We start from the raw sequence: 22578 nt of genomic DNA on the forward strand, positions 1-22578 counted from the left end.
AATAGCTTCACCCTCAAGAGAGTAAAACACACATCCCCCAAAAAAACAAAATCTGAACATTTATAGGCTGCATCTATCCACGTTTTTTTTTAGATATAAAGCACTTTAGATGCAACATTTGACTGCAAAAAAGTCGATTTTCTTTTAATAAATATGCATTTTTACATATTTTCATTGTCTTTCTTCAATCCCACCAAATGTATCCAAAACTGGTTTTATTTAACAGCTGAAAAGAAAGAAATAATTAAACTCCATTTCCGCATACAAGACTTAAAAACATCCACACATGCAGCTCGGATCAAGTCGAATGGTGACAGTCTTTGAAACCTTAAAGGCTCAGGTCTTGTCCAGTTCAGAAAACGTCACAGTGACTCGTGAACTCTGAAGCCGGCTTATCTGCAGCCTCAGCTGCATGATCTCCTCTCTCTGCTCCTCGACTCTTCTCTGCAAACCGTGAATTACCTACAGGAAGAAAAAGGTTTTAAATCACAATTTATAGGGACTAGGAATTAATAAATCACTATTAGGCGGAACAATGACGAAGCAGATATTTTTTTTATCCATCCTACATCGATATATTACATTTGGAAAGGTATTTAAAGCAGATTCATCCAAAAATACCATGTCTTTACTGCTGAAGAGTTCACTCTGAAGGAGTTGGGTGGCCGTGAGACGAACGCTGGGCTCTTTACTCGTCAGATTTTTGATATATTTTGACAGAACCGGCCACCTCTGATGGAACGAGTCAGGAACCTTCCCTTCCCTCAGGTCTCCTAGAGTCCGGACACGCTCCATCTCTGTTCCAAAAGGCTGGAAGAGCTCCAGAGCTATAACTCCAATACTGTACATATCTGACTGGAGGAGCAAATAAAGCACAGTCGTTAAGAAAAAAACAACAACAAACAAATCAAGAGTTGTTCAACTAACGAAAGACTTACTTTTGAATCATAATGAGATCCTTTTAGTTGCTCTGGGGAAGCGTACACAAATGTCCCAACTCCTGAAGTATGAATGGAATCTGCAAAACACACGAGATTTCACTTCAAAGTAAATATCGCCACCTAGTGGTCGTTTTCAGACACGTCATGTGCTGTGGGTTTACCACTGCCAGAAGAGTTGGATCTCTTATAGCCGTCCACTAAAATGTCTCTACAGGCCAAACCGAAGTCCCCGATTCGAACGTGGCAGTCTGGGCCTTGAAGAAAAATGTTCCTTGGCTTTAAGAATAAAAAAAATATAAATAAAAACAGAACAAGTCATTATTTATATGTAAAAAGTAAAACATAATTTGTATTAAATAAATTTTAAAAAAAAGGACAGATAAAGGAGGGAAATCCTGCTTGGTTACAGTTCAACATTGTACTGTAATTCACCATTTCAAATCTTCACAAAAAAAAAAAAACAAGTCCAGCATTATAGAATCAAAGATTTATGCAGATTTTCTACGCGGAACAATTTTGTACAACGAAGAGATTGATTGACAATAGCCAATCAGGACGCAGATTCCCTCAAAAACACTGAAACTGTGAAAGATGAACAGACAAATATCGAGGGACCACTGGATATTAATTCTTATTTAACAAAAAAAAAATGATGGATTTTAAATCAGTACTCTTAGGACAAAAGCAAAAACATGGATGATGATGATGACTGTACATCTGATCTGCCTTAGAAAAGCAAAGAAAAAATGCTGAATAGTCTTTTTTTTAAACAGCACACAGATCTGGAGATGTGAATGTGTTACAAAGAGAGTTATAATAGATAAACGGAGCAAAGGGAGCCAGATTTCATCTTCTGGTAAGAGGGATTTATTTATTTGAACCCTTTAGCTCCATTCTAGGAGTCTTCCATTAAAAACATTCATAAACCTAAATGTGTGCTGATCAGTAACTACGGTACCTTGAGGTCTCTGTGCATGATTCCTTTGGCGTGGATGTACTCCACTCCTTCAAGGACGTGCCTCAACAAGCTGAGTGTGTGTTCAGCATCAACACAGTCATAGTGACCTGAAAATACAGCACAATATTAATGTCATTGGAAAATATGAACATAAGCTTCATGAGTAAGTATCAGCTGATTGGGAGAAACCAGAACCTCTTGAAATGTCTTCTTCTTTGGACCAAGAGTTCCTCTCGGAAATCCAGTCCTTCAAGGAACGATCGCATAGCTGCATCTGAATATAAAGCATCAGGTGGAACTGCACCTGCGCAGAAACCTCAGATGAAGCCTTCCATCAGTCCTTTTGCACTCGGCGGGGGCTAAATTAGGAGAACCCACCTCTTTATTTGTCTTCCTTTGGCGTCTGTCCATCTGTTGTCGACACTCCTTATCCATGCAGGGGTTGTTGTTGAGTTCGGGGCTGTTCCTGTTGCTCGGCTCCTGCAGTGCTGAGCTGTCAAACCCCATGGCGGGACATTTGGAGCCGTTCACGGCCCTTCCCTGTCCCAGGAACACACAGGGGATGTAGTTCTCAGGGATGCGGCGCAGCGTCTTGGGACAGACGACGTGTCCCTCTTGGGTTGAGACCAGAGCCCCCGCCGGCTGCGTCTCTAAGGAGAGTCCTTCGGGATCGGCTAGAGGCTGACTGAGGCTTTGAAAGACTATGGAGGAGCTGGAGCTGCTGTGATCCTGGCTGTCGTCAGAGCTGTGAACAAGAACACATTTATTCCCACGCAGCACTAACGCAAACAGAGTCAACGGAAAATGTCAGCAATGATTAACTGACCTGTCCTGTTCTGCAGATTCGAGAGCAGGTAGACTGGAATCTGCAACAGAAATGTTGGACACGGGAAGCTTAAAGACCCACTTCAATAAAAAAAATTTGTTGGATTTAACATGTTCTTGTGGCATTTTTCTGATGATGGAGGACATATAGAAAAAGAAATTAAGGTCAAAATTACATTTGTGAGTATTTCTATATTGAAATTGTTGTGAGTTTGGAGTCAAATCAAGATCAGCGTAAAGAGAATCCAAAACCAGATTGTAAATTTAAAAAATTGAAAATAGTTTTAAACTGGAAAGTACGTTGTGTAAACTTTAGGAAAATTTGAATTTTCCTACTTAAAAAGGGGAAAATTAAAAAGTTAAACTTGAAGAAAATATTTTAAAAAAGGGGAAATTTGAAAAAAAAATATTTTAAACTCGAAGCAAATATTGATTTTATAAAAAGTACAATAAGAAATATAGAAATACATACATCTTTAAATATTGTAATTTGCTTTAAAAAAGGAAAAATTAATAAATATACTTTAAACTTGAAAGAAATAGTGAAATTAAAAAAGGACATTTAAAAAAAAATCTTATAAAGTAGAAGTAAATATGATTTTTTAAAAGAAATTTAAAAAACTTTTTTTTTAAACTTTCAGGTAAAACTGCATTACAAAAAAAACATTTTTAAAGATATACAGAGCCCCTATAAAGTGACGTAGAAGTAAAAAGAATAATGTGTACTGATTTCTCATGTGCACCAGGAACTAACTGGTGCAGACCTGATACTAGAACTATTTGTTTTACTTCTGTTTCTTTAGGAGCTCCATATGAAGCAAATATTGAATTTTATTTTAAAATAGGAACACTTGAAAAATAATATTGTATATAATATTGAAAATATATAAATTGAAAATAACTATTGAAAATTTGGAAAAAGAAAATTGTACATTTGAAACTTGAATTAAAAAACTATAAACCTAACATTTTTACCAAAGCAGAAATTAATGTGCGTTTCTTTTTTAATAACAGCTGCTACTTTGTATTTTCAAATAGAGTTTTTTTTCTTATTTCTCTTCTTTACTTTAATGTGGGTCTACCGGAGGATGACGGAATTAGGTAACAGAGGTTATGGTGATGTCATTTCCGTGCCTTCTGTTGGCGCCGCTCGTGTCATCCCTCCTCTGAATGTACTAGTTTATCAATCATTATCCATCAAAACTTTATTTGTAAAGCATTTTAACATCCACTAGAGATCCAAAGTGCTGCACAGGTAGGATAAGATACAATTACAAGTAAAAATAATAAAATATAACAGTAACAGTAAAATAAATGTTAATAAAAACACTAATAGAGCTGGCCTAATTGTCATCTATTCTGGTGTTAAAAGCCAATAAAAAAAGATGAGTTTTTAGCAAAGATTTAAAATCATTTAAGGACCTGGCAGATCTCACAGACACAGGGAGACAGTTCCAGAGTTTGGGGACAGCCACTGAAAAGGCTCTGTCACCCTTAGTCACAAGTCGAGTCCTGGGAACCACTAGGAGCATCTGATCTGCAGATCGCAAAGCTCTTCACTACTGTTCGATCGCATCGCCGCTTCAGCTCAGAAGCAAACACTCACCTGGAGCCGGCTGAACGTGCTCCATCCACGCCGTGTGGTAACCCACAACGTTTACGTGATGCAGGCTGGACAACACTTTCACCTCTCGCAGAACCTAAGACGGTGAAATGAGCTGTTATTGTGCGTCGCTGATGTGTCTCTGGAGCAGCTGAACAAATCCACAGCTCACCTTCATGCAGTCTTCCTTTGAGACTTTTTTGATGAGAATCTTCTTCACCGCGTAAAACTGTGCGTCTAGCTTATTTCTAACCTACACAAAAACAAATATACTGACATCCATTTGTTTCTCAACAAAATATAAATGCTCGGAGAAAAGTAAATACCTTAAAAACATTCCCGTAAGATCCTTTCCCAAGTCTGCAGATTTCTTCAAACTCGCTGAGGTACCTGGATGTCTGTCCTAGAAACAGTCCCTCCTTTGGTCTGCAGACGGCAGATGCATGTTATATAAAACCTTTTGATGTTTTCATAAATATGACATTAGGGTAACATTACCTTACAGAAGGATTATTTGTGTTTGAACTGAGAATTTGCTGGCCCTGCATGACAAAACAAACGTCACATGAACAAAATATGCCACAAAGCAGAAGCATTATGGATCCAAGGGGTCTGCAGATTCACAGAACTTCCATTTAAGATCTTTATAAGACATTTTAGTAGGCCTGCACAATATACCGCAAATTTATCGTTATCGCAATATCAAGCAGTGCAATATCCATAAAGTCAGCAAAAATCGCAATAAATGGTTACCTTAAATGTGCTAATACAATCCTATGGCAGCTTGAAGCATTTAACGAATCAAATAAATCCATTTATGCATTTGACCAATTGGATGGACCCTTTCCGAAGTTGACCAATCAGATGAGCCCTTTTATGTTAGATGTTTGCCTCCTATGTCAACAAGGGTCATTTGGAGTATCATTTTTTAAACTGATGCAATGAGATGGTAATGATGTTTTGGGTTGCTTACCTATTTGTTTATATACCGCAAATTATATCGTTATCGCAATATTGATCACTAATATCGCACATCGCAAGTTTTGCTCATATCGTGCAGCCCTACATTTTAGGAACATTTAAAATGTACAATGAAAGTGAAACGGCGGTTTCTTGCTCCACACATACAATTCAATCACCTTGATCCCCTTAGTGCCACTTTGATAGGCGAAGAGTGCAGTTTGCTTCGTTTGAATTTTGTAGTCGCCATCAGTAGTCGCCATTTTCAAGTCCTTTCTCTATAAATGGGCACTTTCCCATTTTCCCACACCGGTGACATGATCCAATCAGCTAGCTAAGGTTAAACGATTAACGACCTTATGACAGGACCTTAGGATATCATATATAAGGCCTTATTTTAGTTTCATTAAATTTGAGACATTTGAAAGGTCCTTATAGTTGATTCTTTCCGTCACTTAGGCTTAGATCTCGACAGCCGAGGAGTTACCTGCGGATACAGCGAGGAGCTGGCAGCGTTCAGCAGCTCAGCGAAGGCACGGTTGTGCTGGAGCCTGATGGTGCTGAACTCGTCGCTCACCGCCAACGGCGAGAGGAGGTTCATGGCGGCTAAACGCTGGCCAATGACTGCAAAACCGAAAGAAACAAATAAAAAAACAGGTCCATCTGGATCCAAATGTGGTCAGAGCGAAGAGCGCCCCACGTCTGGATGCGTTACCTTTGAACAGCATGCGGGAGCGCGCCGGGTTGCTCTCGTAGACGCAGCACAGGTGTTCCAGCAGGGAGCCCAGGAGGAGGTGGTTGGGGATGGCCGAGGCGAACTCCTGGATGGACGGGTAATGCCTTCCAGCCATCAGCAGCTCGCCGTTACAATCTGTGTCTGAGGCTGAGCACGTACACAAAACAAGAAGTCAATAAGCAGATGATAATACTGAAAAAAATCCCTTTTTTCCAGCAAACACAGCTTGAGGCTTACCTTCTTCTATAACTTTTGCTAAAAGTTCAATAATACTTTTATTTTCCAGGTCCATTTTTTGGCATAAAAAGCCCTCTGCTGCAGTACTACCCTCACGATGCCCCTCCACTTTAGGACATCAAATGAGCTCATCTTGTTGATGCACATGAGGGTGTGCACATTAGTCACTGTTATCTTCCGTGTCCAGTGGAGACCAGCCCCTCTGCACCTTCACCAGAACTTTGACGGATGTGCAAAAAACAAAACAAAAAAACAGGGAGTTTCTCGCTTTTCACTCTCATATCCGCAAAATTCAGGATGTTTCCAGAGTCGTGACTTCAGAACTTTAGGAGGAATTCTATTGCAAATGGCTGGCATGACTAAAAAAAGTTAAAAAGTTATCAAAAACATAACAAAGGAGCTGGAAGAATACCAAATATGACCAGAATCTGTGAAATAAGTCTCGAAGTTAAAAAAATAAATATGTTTATTTATACTTGATAATAAATCTATCTTTATTTAACAAAACTGATATCTATACGTCAGAGCCTTTGATTATCCTTTAAAGTAATTTTTATTTAAAGCAAAATTTGTTTTTTCTGTTTGTTTTCCGTGTAAAAAATTATTTCATTGACAAAAGTTCATCTTAGTCCAGTTTATCCCTAGTTAAGCGAAAACTGATTCATTCTGAAATGTATTTGGTTTTAAATAAAGGTTTGAAAGATTTTTATGCATTTAACTTTATAAGAATTTCACAAGTTGTGCACTGGACACCAAGAGAAGAACTGCATGAAAAGATATATCACATTTTTTTAATTCATTTTGATTGTTTATTTTAAGATTTAAAAAAACCCTCAATTGATTAGTTATATTTAAAAAAAAGGCCAAAAGAACACAAAAATAGAAGTTAAAAAGATGTTAAAATTATGAAGCAGGATTTGTGAGGTGACAGCAAAGTTTTCCTGCAACAATAAAGTTGACATGATGCGTTTAGGGTCCTGGTATTAACTGTTTTGAGGGTAGGTTATGTAAGTGTGTGTAAACAGACTCCAAATGAGCCTCCATAGGTACTTAGTCACAAATAAAGGAGTTGGAATAAAAAGTAAATGTTGAGGGTTCTTTTACCTCCAAGAAGTGAGAAACAAATAAAAAATGTATACATTTTTGAAAAACAAAATCTAATACTATAAAAAAAGAATCATTAAAATTATTATAATGATTTTTTAGACTAACGGCAAAAAAAAGAAAGGGTTACTTTAGAGGCGCAAAATTACTTAATCTATACAGTCACAATCTTTTCAACATATTTGATTTTAAATACAATCTTTTTACAGTTTCTTCACAATGTTTTTAATCAAGATTGTGCAAGTTTACCTCAAAACTCTTTAAAATAGATTGCAGTTAAATCACATCATATATATATTTAAAAGGTTACCATCACAAATTTATATCAGAACACAAAATAAAAATTATAAAATATTTATATAAAATAAATATGTCAATTTTATGGGCAGAACTGGTTGGAATTGCAAGAAACTAATATTTTGTTTAGCTATATTAATAAAATGTGCAGTCAATTCGTTTTTTTTCTTTTTTAAGTAACATTTTATTGTTGTTGCTTTACCATATGGATAGCTACCAATTGAATAAAAAAATATAAATCCTAAAATAAACACTTTTAAATACATTATTTTGAAATACATTCTTTCAAAATAAAAGTTTGAGATGCAATGGAGGAGGTTCCACCTTCAAAACAGAGTCAGAGAGCGTCCCAATAGGGCAAAAAAAAGCCAAATGTCAAAAAATAGTGTATCATTTTCTAGATAGCCGAAATGGAGTAAAAGAATTGCATTACACTGCTGGTAAAACGGCGAAATAAGAGACGGAGCAGCACAGTTTGTTTCCATTTCACTTCGTAAACTCCCAGCTATCTTTATCTTCTTCATTCTCTCGCGGGAATTGGCGAATCTCGTTCATGGTAAATGAGCTGAAGTAACAGCTGTTTGACACAAACGAATCGACATAAAACTTCATATAAGGAGAAACACTTACTATCAAACTGAACCTCTTCGTCCTCTTCGCTTGATAAACTTAACAGGCTACTTTCCACCTCCCGCCTCCTTAATGAACTGCGGTGAACCAACAGGTTGCGGCTGCTGCCAGAACATTCCTCCGAGCGACCGACTCCGTGGTTGGACGGCGAACCGAACATTTTTCGAATAAAATAACCGACTTGGCAGGATCGAAACAGTCTGTCCGTCAAACGTCGGACACTTACACATGTGCTACCCCATGGCTGCGACGCCTGTCATGCTACGAATAAAAAATCGTTTTAAATACAGTTCGAGGAAATTAGTAAAATGAAATTTGCACCAAATTACATCCAATGCTTCGACTCCAACGGTCGGCCATGTTTCGAGAAATGTAGGGACCGTCACACAGTGCCCAATTTTTAGGGGTTCACATATCAACGACACGCAAAAAAGAAAACCCCAACAGCCAAGATAAAAATAAAAATAAATAGACTTTAATTTGTTCGAATTTATTTATTTAACTTATTTTTTTGTAATCATCAGATACAAATACAGCTTGTTAATATTTTTACCAAAGTAATACAAATGAAGACGCGCCCTAATTCACTGACTTCCGCTGGCTTCGATGATGAAATGCTACATTTTTTAAAGAAAAGCCTAAAAATTTATTTGAAATCAATTAATTTTTTTATACTTTAGTCCGTTTTCACCTTGTAATTTTTAAAATTATTTTTATTTATGTTTATTTTTGTAGAAGCATGCGCATTCTCGCGCAAGAATATACCTCACGAACAACTTCTCAATCGCCGCGCGGGACTGCTTCATTTTTATGTTTACACGCCTAGAAGTTTAGACTGAATGAATGCAACGACAACAAAAAGTCACATTTGACCATGGCGTTTACTTAATAATCTGTATCACCTTTTAACAACAATAAAGTATCGATTTCATAAGAAAGGTACCCGTTTGAAGATGTCGGACTCTTGGTAAGCTAGCTACCTTCGTGCCTATATCTCTGTATTTGTATCATAAACATGTACAAGTTTGAATATGTGTGACGTAATCATTTCCATCTAAATACCTGCAGACTCCTGCACATAGCATCCACTTCCGATCATTTTCGTACATGCAAAGTAAAAACACATGCAAATGCCAAATCCACATTACAAGAAAGTACATATTATATACGAATAGGAGGGAATCTAATAATTGTTTAAATCTAACTGATAATTATTGTATTCTTTTACTTTTTGGATGTCTAAAATTATATTATTTTTATTTGTTTCCATTTTGCTATCTTTAAATTTGATAATAAATCCCCCTCTAAAGTAAAATGTCTCTTTTCCTACTAAATGTTGCTTTGTTCATACTATATTTCCATCTGCATTTTTAGCATTTACTGATGTTGTTTTCTTTTTAGCTGCTCTGAACCTGCTGGAGCCATCAAAGCCATAGACAAGCACTCAGTGCATCAGATCTGCTCGGGTCAGGTGGTGCTCAGTTTAGCCACAGCTGTCAAAGAGCTGGTGGAGAACAGCGTGGATGCAGGAGCCACAAATATTGGTAATCAAAGTTCCAATAAAAGCGTTGTCGTGATTTATTTGACAAAATAGCTTTGTATTTTTACAGTTTAGATGTTCTTAGGTGCAGCTTTATATCTGTTGCACCTTTAATGCAAAAAGAAAGTTGCTTTTTAGGCAAGGATCTGAGGGTCTGGAACCAAATTGGGGCTTTGAAGAAAAAGATGTTAACAATTTGATTTTTTTTTTAATTTGTGGTTAAGTTATTTCATTTAATAAAGTTTTGTCATTTCGATTTTTAAACATGTCAAATAGCCAAGCACAAAGATGGTAGAAATTAGATTAGATTTGCTTTTATTGTCATTGTCCATTGTACAATGAAATTGGTAAAGGGTTAGTCAGAGGGGTTTGTCATTAGACTATACATTTTTAAAAGTTGGATGTTGTGGTGTTTATATTTGATAGTAAAAAGAGAAAAAGGATCAAGGCGCACAAAGTCATAATGTTAGAAAAGTCCATGTTTGACCTGGCGTTCTTATATTTTTTATCCAAACAAATTTGCTGCATCAAGAAAATCTTATTTAATAATATGAATATTAAATACCAAATGTATTTGTATGGTGGTTTTCTTGGAACCCAAGCACAAAAAATCTAATTTTCATTGCTGTACTAAAATCTAAAAAAAAAATTTTATGGATAAAAGAAAAAACAGCAGTAAAATATACACTTGTGAAATAGGCCAAAGAAGTCAAGTTTTCAAGTCGGAAAAGGTGGATTTATAAAACACAGGGTGCGTTTTATTTTGAAAGGAACTTGAATTTCTGCTGTCAAAAGTAAAATAAGTTAAAATTGTTATATAAAGAAAATTTTTAAACTCATTTATTGCAAAGCTTTAAAATGCTACATGACATTAAAAAAATATTTTAATGATCATAAAAACATAAAGTGTTTTTCTTTTTCTTTTTCTAAGCAGTGAAATGTAGCTCTCGCTGGTCAGTAAGAAGCTGGCCCAAATGGCTTTTTTAGGGTTAAAGGTTACAGAACCCAGCTATAAGTAGAGTTAGAACAAAGTAGTGGGATCTGATTCAGTTTGTTTAGTTCTAAAGCTAATTTCCTTTCTTTTTTTGTGTGCTTCAGACATCAAGCTACGGGATTGTGGAGTTGAACAAATTGAAGTGTCCGATAACGGCAAAGGAGTGAAGGAAGCTAACTTTGAAGGGCTGAGTGAGTCAGGTTTTTTTTTAATATTGCTTATGTGTGTATTTATGTACAGTCAAATTAGATTCAAACATCCGATCTTCTTGTTCCCCAGCGTTGAAGCATCACACATCAAAGCTGAGGGATTTCTCCGACTTGATCCACGTGGAAACGTTTGGCTTCAGGGGGGAAGCCCTCAGCTCTTTGTGTGCGCTGAGGTAAGCCTGGCACTGCAGATCCAAACAACGGGAGGTTTTTTGTTCACTCGTCTGCTAAACCTCTTCCTCTTGCAGCGACCTCAGTGTGATCACCTGCCACGAGTCCAGCCAGGTTGGCACCAAGCTGGTGTTCGACCACAAAGGCCAGCTTGTGCAGAAGTCTCCTCATCCTCGGCAGCAGGGCACCACGGTCGCCCTGCAGCAGCTCTTCCACACTCTGCCTGTTCGACACAAGGAGTTCCAGCGCAACATCAAGAAAGTCAGTTGGTTAAAAATGTCTGCAGTAGTTCATTAGAATTTCATCTCTGAGTTGTGAGCGGTAACTCCGGCCCCCCTTCCCATTACCCATAGATCAAGCTCTCTAACGGTGTGTCCAAATTCGAGGGCTGCATCCTTCAATGGCCGCTGCCTTCCCCGGGCGGCATTGTTAATGGCAGTGAATTTGGACAAATCTAGCCTTTAGATATTTCCAGCCGTTACATCGGCGAATGTCCTGTCGCCTAGCAACCATGACTCCCAAACAGAGAGCAGTGGTGAACCAGGCATGGAGCTCAAAATTTTTTATCTTGGAGGTGTAATTATAAAAAAAAGGTGTCAATATTTCCAACTCTGGGTCCCGCTTCATTTTTGACAGAACATTTCTTGGTTCGGCCGCAATGCATCATGGGATATGAACAGCATAGAAGTATCAATCCTTGAAATCTGGAAATAGAAGGCCGTATTCGTTGGCCGCATTTGAGGGAGTCGCTGAATTTGGACAGCAGCCTACAAATGCAGCCCAGGAAGAACGCTGCCCTCCAATTTGGACACACCCTTTATCTGCTCACCTGCTACCTTACAGCCCCAGCCTCACATTAGCGGTGCAGCAAAAATGGCGAGCAATATCGGAGCTATCCAGTCGTACAGTTTAGATTCCAGATTCCAGCTCAGACGAGGAAAACAAAGACGTTCAAGGATCTATTTGTGGATGCATCAGAATGGAGCAGAGCAGGGAGCTTGTTGCCCGTCCAGCATAACAAAAAAGATATAGTTAAAACGGTATTTTATTGTCTGCTCCTGGTTCACAACGATAGTCAGATTTTTAGCTTATGTCATCAGAAAAATGCCACAAGAGCATGTTAAAAAACCTCCTTTCAGATGTATGTAGAAGTTGCCAGTTAAGTCTAATTAATCTTGCTGCCATCGTGGGCTCAGTTTTTCCTCACTCCTATCGCGATCACACATGTGTAAACTTCTTTTGCACTTTAGATGCTTGAGTTTTTAGTTTTAATATCCGTTATTCCTGATTTTGTAAAGAGAAAAAGTTCATTTTGATGTTAAAATTGTTATCTTAATGTCGGATTCTTTGCTTTTCAGGAGTATGCTAAGATGATCCATGTCCTGCAGGCGTACTGCATCATCTCTGCAGGTGTGCGCCTCACTTGTTCCAATCAAAGTGGGCGGGGAAAACGCGTCACGGTCCTCAGCACCAGCGGGAGCCAAAGTATGCGGGAAAACATCGGCGCCATATTTGGACCAAAGCAGGTTGAAGAACTGTTGTCTTGATTTGTGTTATTTAAAAAAAAAAAAGAGTTTTTCTTAATTGCATTTCACTTTTTGGTGTCCTGCAGCTCCAGAGTCTTCTTCCTTTTCAACAAACGTCTCCTTCAGAAAACGTCCTTGAAGAGTACGGGCTGAAGGAGGCAGAGCTCCCTGAGCAGCTCTTCAGGTGAGCGCCGCCGTCTTTGTTTACCTCGACAGTAGGTCTGATGCATTCGCTTACGCCCGAAGCCTTTCTGCAGCATCGCCGGCTTCATTTCTCGCAGTGACCACGGCGTTGGAAGGAGCGCCACAGACAGGCAGTTCTTTTTCATCAACAACCGCCCATGTGACCCCCTGAAAGTAAGGCCAGATGCTTCCAAACGAAAGGTTTTCTTTACTTCCTTTTGACTTTGGTTCTTCTAATCTTCCAGATCACTAAAGTTGTGAATGAAGTTTATCACTCGTATAACCGACATCAGTATCCATTTGTTGCCTTAAACATCGCTGTTGCCTCAGGTAAGGAGATTTCCTGGGATGGAATGAACGTTTATTTCAGATTTTTGTTGGTTTTTTTACTTGGATGTTGTGTGTTTACAGAGTGTGTGGATGTGAATGTAACTCCAGACAAACGCCAGATCTTTCTTCAGGAGGAGAAAGTCTTGCTGGCGACTCTTAAGACTTCTCTAATCAACATGTATGAAGCTGGAGTCAACAAGATCAGTCTGAATCTGCCTTTTCCCAGTAAGGCTCCATCTTAGCGCGCGTCTGTTAGGCCCTCTGGAATATTTAATTGAGATGTTTGTCTTGTTTAGAGTCCACGTCTTCTACATCCGGACAAGTCTGTTCGTCTGAGAACAGAGAGTCCGTGGAACCATCGAGTCCCTTCCCGGGGTCGTCCATGAACCTGGCTGCTCTCAAAGCCGCCTTTTCCAGCAGCAGCAGTTTTGAGAAAAGGTCCAGCAAGGATCCTGACAGCGGTCCGACCCAGAAAACCCTGCGCTGTTTCTTCAAGGACGCTGGAAAACCCGCTTCCGGTCCGATTCGGAGGCCTCCTTCAAAGAATCGAACGGAGAAGCTAGAAGCGGTGGGAAGCCAGGTCTTAGAAGATCGTCGACCCGGAAGGATGTCCTGCACTGATGCAGATTCTGACGGGGACAGTTCCTGTGACTTTATAGCAAATTTTCCGAGTTCTGAGAATAAAGCAGCTGAAGATAGCAGCGCTGTGACAGAGTTTGTATCTTGTCCTGGAGAACCAGATGAACAGATGGGAGCCTGTTCATCAAATCAAGACAGACCAGTGAGTCCAGAGGCTAAAAAAGCCAGGAGAGAGGAACCAGACTTCGCAGCAGAACGGAAATCGGACAGTTTTTTAAGCTCCACTGAAGAGTCGTCTGCCACAGCGGATACACCGGTGTGTCTGCAGAAAACGACGGCGCCTCTGCAGTTTTCTTTACAAGAGCTTATGGGAAATCTGAAGCTGCTGCAGGAGCAGCGGAGGAAAAGCGACGGGCTGCAGTACCGGCGCTTCAGAGCCAAAATCAACCCTGGAGAGAACCAAAGTGCAGAGGAGGAACTCAGAAAGGAGATCAGGTGGGATTTCTGAGTGGGAATCATTGCAACCAGAAAATGTGTGTATTTAAAAGGTCTTTTTTTTTTTTTTAAAGCAAAGATATGTTCAAAGAAATGAAGATCATCGGCCAGTTCAACCTGGGCTTCATCATCACCAAGCTGAATTCTGACATCTTCATTATCGACCAGCACGCCACAGACGAGAAGTACAACTTTGAGATGCTGCAGCAGCACACTCTGCTGCAAGGCCAGAAGCTCATCGCGTAGGAATCTAAGCCTGAATATGACGTGAGGTGTTCTGAGAAAAAAACGCCATCTCTAATTTCTTTCTTTATTTGAAGCCCTCAGAAGCTTCACCTCACCGCCATCAGCGAGAACGTGCTCATGGAGAACATCGAGGTTTTCCGGAAGAACGGCTTTGAGTTTCTCATCGACGAGGACGGTGCGTTCACGTGAAGTGGAGCATTTCTGTTTGCCGCCACAAATCTCTTATCGTTCCGCTGTGACGACAGCTCAGGTCATGGAGAGGGTGAGGCTGGTGTCGCTGCCGACCAGTAAAAACTGGACGTTTGGTCCCGCTGACATCGAGGAGCTGATCTTCATGCTGAGCGACAGCCCGGGAGTCATGTGCCGCCCGTCCAGGGTCAGGCAGATGTTTGCTTCCAGAGCCTGTCGCAAGTCTGTAAGTCTGTGTTTGCATTTTAGTGTGAGCATCGTCATACCTGTGGTATGTTTGTGCATTGATTGATTTTTATCATTCCTGTGTTCATTCTGTCCCAAAGACCAGATTGTTTTTCGCATCTTCTTTCTTACTGTGCCTTTGAGCAAACATTTCACCACTGCCACATACTCAAAAAAATCACCAAAATTTGCACCTTGTAACCGGTGAAAATCGATGTTATTAACGACCCCCATTAAAAAAAAAAAGATGACATCACAGAAACCTTCAAAAAAAAAAGAACGGGGCCAAAAATCTGTTATGGGACTCAAATGAAATATTTCAAAATTTAAAAAAAAGGAAGTTTTGAAATTATTATGGGATGGACACAACCATTTTGTGGCAAAAGGTAAAATTAGGAGATTATCACATTTTCCATCATCACTGTGTTCAAGAGATCTTTATGAAATTTCTCTCACCTTCTACTAATGTGAACTCTCCCTCTGGGAGAGTTTTGATCTGTCGTCTCCTAACTCCTCGAGCATCACCGGGAAGCTACTCTGGAAAAAAGTTGATAGCAAAGTTTGTAGATTTTTTTTTGCCAGAATGTTGTAAAAATGAATTGATGGCTCAAGCTGAACAAAACAATGTAACACACAATATGAACAAATCAGGAATGTGGGTGTGGTTGACAAAAAATCTCAGTTGTCAAGTAAATTGAAACTACTTCAAAATGTCACATAGACCTTTTGGGTTGACCAAAAAATGAAATGGTTGCTATGGAGATAAAACCAGCAGAAATTTACTCCTTGCAAAAAGAGGGAATTTTTTATGAACTGAGTGTGGGCCATACAACGCTGCACACAGCTTTAATTTTGTTTTATTTTTCCTTCTTCTTGGTGTCCAGGTTATGATTGGCACCGCTCTCAGTGTGAGCGAGATGAAGAAACTGGTGGTTCACATGGGGGAGATCGAGCATCCGTGGAACTGTCCACATGGCCGTCCAACCATGAGACACCTCGCCAACCTGGACATCATCTCACAGGACTGATGCTGTAAAAGACAACCCGTTTTAGGGAATTTCGTCTCGCACCGGCTCACCGGAATGCGGCTCAACCCAAGTTTATGTGTTTAAAACGCTAACCTACTTGTTGTGTCTTTTTATAATTTTGTATTTTGTGCAAATCTTTGTTAAAAATCTATTTTTTAATTTTCTTTTTGAATAAATATAGTATATAAAAATGTGCAAAAATTGTATTTTTACACTACAATATGCAAACTGTATCAATGCTGATCAGAAAAAATGAACTAGTAAACGTTTCATAGCACTTTGAAAACATTTAATGTTTTTGGTTTGTTTTCAGAGTAATTAAAAAACAAAAACTACATTCATATTACACCTAAACATATTTAAAGAAAGATACAGTACAAACCAAAAGTTTGCACACACCTTGGCATTCAAATGAATGGGAAGGTGTGTCTTTTCTTTCTTTTGGTCTGTACTGTATGTGAAATCTGAAAACTAAATACATTAAGAAAAATTGTATTATTTAAAACAAATACTGGGGATCTTTATTTGACCCATACTCTTCAATATTTTCCCACATTATTTGGCTTTCTTTAGATGATTATTACAACTAATAAAATGATGGCATTGCAAGCAAAGTATTTATAATATGTAAAAATGACTGTGACACTCCAGAGTTTTTATTTCAAACTTTTCCTTCCTTTTTATATGTGTCACGGCGGCTAATGTTTTTATTTGGCATTCATATTTTTGCTTACAAAAATCTGAATATTAGCCTGTTGCTGCTTTCATTTTTTTTAAATACCCAAAACAGAAAAGGCAGATCCCTTAACAAAAAGTAGTATACTTGAAGTAAGGTAAACTAACTCAATCCTTCTTCTGAGTAAATTAAAATATTTTTAGTTTACAGTATATAGTATTTGAAAGTAAACTTCAAGTATACTCCCTCACTTTTAGTATAGACTAAGTATTATTATAGTGCACTTAAACAGACTACCTTTGGCCAAAATACACTTTCTTTAAACCCGCTTTTCCTTGTCTCTTATGTTTGTCTGATTTGGGCTTCCGTAGATCTACCCTGATGTCCTTTTTGGTTGCTAAGAAACGGTCGGGCTTGTTTTCGTCGTATGCCTCAATAAATGACAGACGTTTAACTATAGACAGAGATACGTCTGAGTAAATTAATTACAAAAAAGGAAAACAAAAAACGAAGAGAATGGGGACGTTTGAGAGAAGAAATCAAAGTTTAAATTTAGAGGACAAAGCAAAGTGGAACGAAGATCCTGAACTGATTGTCGTACTTTTAAATATAAAGAGGTAATTGAATTGTTTTTTTTTTTTATGTTCTAATTTACTTTCCGCCAATACCCTTTTTTTTGCTAAACGCGTCAAACATTTTCAAACCTTTAAACGATGTCATATTTGTCTGACAGAGTCAGGGAGGAATCCTGTGAAGACGAGTTCAGCGGACAGCGTGAAGTTTATTTTGAAGGAGGTCACGTGCACAAAGTACAGCTGTTCTAACGCAAATCAAAAACGTTTGAACTCTTCAATTAAAGTCTTCAATTAATAGTTGAAAAAATCTTTGTTGTTTTCTCTCTCTCTCTCTTTTATTTTTTTTTTTTTATATATAATGAGGGAATGTTTTCCAAAGGACTCATGGATGGATGGGGAATCTTCACTCATCTAAATGGACTGACCTATGAGGTATTCTACTAACTACTCATCAGAAATGTGTGTTTTATAACAGAACAACTTGCAGGTTTGAATTCGGATCAATCCTAGTTAACAGTAATGTAAGTTTTTCCTCCGTTAGGGTGAATTTGTGAGGAATATCCCAACAGGCCGGGGTAAATTCACCTGGCCAGATGGCAGCACCTATTCAGGAGGCGTCGTCGATGGGGTCCGACATGGATTTGGAACCCATATATGTGCCAAAACTGGGGTGTCTTACACTGGGGAGTGGAGTCGGGGCAAGAGGCATGGGGAGGTATAATACCCTTCTAATTCTGTCATTACCTTAAGTTTTCTTTTCTTTATTTTTTTTGAATATATCTGTGCTACAGGGGACGGTGTATTATAATGAAAGCAAGACCTCTTGGTACAAGGGAGACTGGGTGATGAACAACCGAGAGGGAAGAGGAGAGAGATGGTTGGTTTAAAAAACACAAAGTTTTTCAGTTGAGCAGTAAAGAAATGTCAAACATTTTGGACGTGTTTCTAATCAGCTATGTATCCGGGAACACGTACTCCGGTGAGTGGAAATGCAACGTCAGACACGGTGAGGGGACCATGAAGTGGCTCAAACTGGGACAGCAGTATGTTGGGAGATGGTGTGAAGGACTTCAGGTGAGATAGATCTCCCACCAGTTATCTTCTGCCGTTGTGAGAACTTTTGATGTCGACATAAATGCAGCAAAACGGGTTGTTGTTCTTTCCATTACACAAGCATGGTAAAGGTACACATGTGTGGATCCAGAAACGAGAAGGTGGGCTCCAGTATTTCCAGAACAACCAGTACCATGGGGATTTCCTTCACGGACAGAGACACGGACATGGAGTCTTCTATTATGCTGGGGGTGCAATCTACGAAGGAGAGTGGAAAAACAATAAAAAGCATGGGCAGGTGTATAAACATTACTTTTTTGATATATTTCTTTATGTATGTGGGACTTTTAGTGTTCAAGAATTTATGCCGAGGGAATGAACTTCTGTTAGAAGAAAGTTTTGCATCTCTCTTGGGCTAATTCGAATCTGAGAGTGTGACTTTGTGCCTAGTAGGGCAAATTAACCTCCAAGAATGGACACATCTTCAAAGGGGAGTTCAAGGATGACAAGATGATGACACCTGACTTGAGTGGAATCCGATCTCCTTCTCTTTCTGGTAAATCAATTTGAGTTCCTGCCTGGCTTCAGGCAACACCACGCCACTAAGACGGCTCTAACAAAGTGTTTTATGATATCCGTTTGCTGTTTTTATTGCATCTTAGTGCATTGGATCTTAACTCTCTTGCAGGTCCTGACCGCATTCTGAACATTGAATGTCTTCTGAGGAAAATTCCACAGAGAAAGCAGGACACCGAGTGCAAACAGGTCAGCGACCGGCCGAGAAACATATCAACCTGAGAGTCTTTTCAGTTTGTAACTCGTGTCTATGACAGGTGGAGTTTGTGGTGCTGCAGAGGGACTCTCAGCTCAGGTCCATCTATAGTTTCTACAGCAGACTCGGCCATTCCGACTGCCCCCACAACACCTTCCTGCTCTCCCGCCTGCAGTTCTGGTGCCTCTTAAAAGACTGCAGCATCCATCACCGGGGCATCACTTTGACCCAGATTAACCGGTTAATTCCAGGTGAGAAATGCCGACATTTGATCCTCACTGTTCTCTTTCATCGATCCATTAAATAAATCTGCTTTAATTCGTATTTTTAGGGAACACCGGTCCAGAGATTCATTCTCCGTTCACATCTATGCTCTTTCACGAGCTCCTCAGCTCCCTGATAATCATCGCCTTCCACATCCACAGTAAAGACATGAAGTAAGGCCTCATCCATCTGATAAATAAATACCAGAGAGACATTTCTGAAATGACCAAACTTTAAATCATGCTAGTAAGATCTCATCTAAAGAAAATCTCTAGATTTCTTAAACAGGTGGGAAGAGAATATTAAGTGACTTGAATCAAAAAATTTCTGTTTTTTCATTTTAACTTTGCTTGTAGCATCTTTATTTTAGGATTTCTGCATTGTGTTCAGGTCACAAAGGAACCTGTTGGCTTCCTGCTTTTCCAAACTGGTGACTGATGACATCCTTCCAAATGCCACCAAAGTAAAAGGTAAAGAGTGCAGACGAACTGGGAAACACATCAAAATTCCTATAAAGCATTATTGTTGAAACAAAACATGAGATTTTTGCAGTCTGGATTTTGCAACAATGTTTTCAGTGCAGGAGAGAACATAAAAGCGCTTGTTATCATCAAAACTGAAACTATGGTTTAATAAAAACAAGTTCTTATTAAACAACATTGATAGTTTTTGGTGATAGAAACACAAAGATGGAATTGGTGGTTAAGGACACAGATAAAAGGACTAGAAAGTCCAAGGTTACTGACCATAAGTTAAATAGGAAAACCCAAGTTAAAAATGTTGCTAAAAATACCAAAGCGTACATTAAGGTTAAATATTTTCTAAACTACTATACCATCTAAATATAATGTAATTAACATTTATAAATGTAATAATATAATTCCAAAACCGTGTGATACAAAACCAGCCTATATTTACTATACAAGGTACAAAAACGAGTCATGAGGAATAATTGGGACATTATGAACACACCTGCATTTTTTTTTCTATAGATCAAAATAAGTAAATGTTGCAGAAATAATAAAATAAAATTTGGTATAATTTATAAAGCTAAAAAAAATAATAATTTACAGACAGAAAATAGTTACTTAGAAGAAAAATGACAACCTTGTGTGAGGACAACCCAAAAACGTGTGATTTTCTCTGTCTGTGTGGTAAATAACATGGAGGAAAGTCTCAAAATGAGTCAACATTTTACACAATAAGAAAAAAAAAGTTAGAAATGTATACATTACAAAAATGAGAAGCCTTGATTTTGTACCCTGATGCTTTTTTCTTTTAATCCTTTTGTATTTATGTGAAAATTATTGAATATTTGACATGTAAACATGTAATCTCTGGGCCCTGGAATGACTGGAATAGATACGATTTTTCATCTACTCACTTCTTTTTTGACCACTTTATCGCTTTCTATTCGTGATTTAAAAAAAATACAAATAAAAATCGATCGTTCAGTTAATCAACCAATCAATTTACGTCATTCTATGTTTCATAAAAGAGAGGGGCATGGAAGTTGAGGACATGCTCTGAATTTTTAAACTTATTTTTTCACATGAAGGTCTTGTTCTTTGTCTATAAAACATTCTTCTTCTGTAACACTGTCTTTTGCAAACTTGTGAAAAGTGCTTTGAAAAATAAAGTTTGATTTTAACAACTCAAACAAAAAATTGACATTTTTATAGAAAAATCAAAAGACTGCATGAGTTTAGCATTTAGACACACAAAGATGGCTGTTGTTGCCGGGGATAGTTTTTATAAAAATGTGATCAAATGTGTCCAAATGTTAAAGGAAATCGTCAGCGTTCATTGTACAAACTGATCTGTATCCTCTGATGATCTCTCTCTGCAGGTTTCCTGTTCAGAGAGCCGGACTTCGCAGCAGCAGCTGTGACGTATGTGAAGGAATGCTGGGAGGTCTTCCAAGTCTTCTGCAGGGTGAACACAGCCCACGGAGAAGACAAGACCATGACCTGCCGACAGCTGCTGTGGATGTTCAAGGTGCAAGTCAGACGCTTGTGGCTCTCAGTTCCTCGTCTTCACCATAAAAAACAGGCCGTCTGGCCCAGAATGACTGGAAATCAATATTGTTCTTGTTGATCTATCTTCCTTTATGATGTCAGAGAATAAAGTAGTTACTAGATGCTTTAAAAAAAGAAATCAGGCAAAATAAATACAATTTTTCTGCTTAATTCTTGACAGGATCTTAATTTTTTGGACCATCATCTGACCACAGGGAAATTGTGGGAAATGATCACTGCCGGTTACCAAGGAGACCCGGAAAACCTGACGTCCTGTGTGGATCTGGAGGTCTGCCCTCACTGAAGCTGAGCGTCTCGCGCACAAATGTTCAGCGCCTCCTCAATCGTGCTTCATCTCTGTTTCAGGTCACATTCCTGGAGTTTTTTGAGGTTCTGTTGGGCTGTGCTCAAGTCAAATGCCCAGTTTCGGATATGCTGGAGGAGAGCCGGGGGCGTTTCTCGTCTGAGAGACGGGCCAGGAGCGAACAGTCGGAGTCAGACGCCCTCCAGACAGACGCGCAGACTGACAGCAAGCATTCCCAAACGGTCAGACCCTCAGGAACATGAATGTTGATCATGGCGGCACATCTCTCATAACAAATCGCCTGTCGTTTAAGATGGAAGATTCCACTCAGTTTGTGAGGAGTCAGCTGATTAACTCAGAAGATGAGACGCTCCAGCAAACAGGTTTGAGTCATTTTGTACAAACTCTTCCAATCGAACGTCTTCAAGTTTGTGGCTTTCAGCTCGCTTATGAAAGAGCTTTTGCATTTCTAACACGTTTTCTTTCTAGAAGCCACAGAAGAGGACGGGCTCATCCTGCAGACCAGTCAACACAAATTTGAGACGCTTCATCGCTTTTTTAACCACTTTTTCTTTCCGGCGTTTAACCATTACCTGTCAGTTACCAGTAAAACCAAAAATAAGCTCGCCAACGAGAAAAAGAAGACTGAGAGACACGAGGAGTAACAACAGGACTCCAACAGGCCTGATGAAAAATAAAAACAATTCTTAAAATGTATCAACTTACAGTGAATAGATCCTGAAATAAAGCTCAAGATATTTTCACCAGTAGAGAAACCAAACCTTTCCTCTGTTTTCCAGGTAGGTGACTAGATGAACTCATTCATTTTCTAAACCCATTTAGTCCCTTTTGGGGTCACGGGACTGCAGGATTCTATCCTGTGGGTGGCAGCAGGGCCACAAATCACACC

The 22578-nt window shown here is 38.9% G+C and overlaps 3 protein-coding genes and 1 long non-coding RNA gene across 7 annotated transcripts; 2 read left to right on the forward strand and 2 right to left on the reverse strand.

The window, feature by feature from the left end:
* Window positions 1–117: 117 nt before the first annotated feature.
* On the reverse strand, window positions 118–8656 carry eif2ak1 (eukaryotic translation initiation factor 2-alpha kinase 1). Of its 2 annotated transcripts, XM_011487891.4 has the most exons (16): window positions 8292–8656; window positions 6261–6479; window positions 6003–6170; window positions 5775–5911; window positions 4826–4869; window positions 4654–4753; window positions 4500–4580; window positions 4331–4424; window positions 2726–2765; window positions 2278–2644; window positions 2095–2203; window positions 1900–2006; window positions 1103–1217; window positions 939–1018; window positions 622–855; window positions 118–462 (listed from the first exon to the last, which is right to left on the reverse strand). In XM_011487891.4, the coding sequence occupies exons 2-16, from the start codon at window positions 6313–6315 to the stop codon at window positions 337–339; spliced, it is 1857 nt and encodes a 618-aa protein (XP_011486193.1). In that variant the 5' UTR covers window positions 6316–6479; window positions 8292–8656; the 3' UTR covers window positions 118–336. The 2 variants fall into 2 exon arrangements, with proteins under 2 accessions (XP_011486193.1, XP_004080203.1); XM_004080155.5 differs by lacking the exon at window positions 6261–6479 and having other exon boundaries at window positions 8292–8475.
* A 462-nt stretch (window positions 8657–9118) lies between these two features.
* pms2 (PMS1 homolog 2, mismatch repair system component) lies at window positions 9119–16207 on the forward strand. 2 transcript variants are annotated; one of them, XR_002292455.3, is made up of 15 exons: window positions 9119–9258; window positions 9693–9835; window positions 10930–11016; window positions 11105–11207; window positions 11283–11466; window positions 12564–12731; window positions 12818–12915; window positions 12989–13088; window positions 13160–13244; window positions 13326–13469; window positions 13541–14318; window positions 14393–14560; window positions 14639–14739; window positions 14815–14979; window positions 15863–16207. XR_002292455.3 is itself a non-coding variant. In XM_004080215.5 (15 exons), the coding sequence occupies exons 1-15, from the start codon at window positions 9245–9247 to the stop codon at window positions 16004–16006; spliced, it is 2487 nt and encodes an 828-aa protein (XP_004080263.1). In that variant the 5' UTR covers window positions 9119–9244; the 3' UTR covers window positions 16007–16207. The 2 variants fall into 2 exon arrangements, 1 of the variants encoding a protein (XP_004080263.1); XM_004080215.5 differs by having other exon boundaries at window positions 14810–14979.
* Window positions 11291–17483, reverse strand: LOC144987752 (uncharacterized). The gene is made up of 3 exons (XR_013651412.1): window positions 17387–17483; window positions 15435–15515; window positions 11291–11428 (listed from the first exon to the last, which is right to left on the reverse strand). It is a non-coding gene; the product is annotated as an uncharacterized LOC144987752 (long non-coding RNA).
* rsph10b (radial spoke head 10 homolog B) lies at window positions 17064–22385 on the forward strand. 2 transcript variants are annotated; one of them, XM_011487888.4, is made up of 17 exons: window positions 17064–17299; window positions 17416–17491; window positions 17621–17689; window positions 17799–17972; window positions 18049–18134; window positions 18211–18331; window positions 18432–18608; window positions 18764–18866; window positions 18999–19075; window positions 19144–19333; window positions 19414–19519; window positions 19737–19816; window positions 21196–21344; window positions 21546–21653; window positions 21731–21910; window positions 21982–22051; window positions 22158–22385. In XM_011487888.4, the coding sequence occupies exons 1-17, from the start codon at window positions 17199–17201 to the stop codon at window positions 22331–22333; spliced, it is 2043 nt and encodes a 680-aa protein (XP_011486190.3). In that variant the 5' UTR covers window positions 17064–17198; the 3' UTR covers window positions 22334–22385. The 2 variants fall into 2 exon arrangements, with proteins under 2 accessions (XP_011486190.3, XP_078793208.1); XM_078937082.1 differs by lacking the exon at window positions 17799–17972 and having other exon boundaries at window positions 17065–17299.
* The last annotated feature ends 193 nt before the right edge of the window (window positions 22386–22578 follow it).

This window comes from Oryzias latipes, chromosome 19 (assembly GCF_053564925.1).
Source record: "Oryzias latipes strain Hd-rR chromosome 19, Olatipes_Hd-rR_3.1".
Classification (NCBI taxonomy): Eukaryota; Metazoa; Chordata; class Actinopteri; order Beloniformes; family Adrianichthyidae; genus Oryzias; species Oryzias latipes.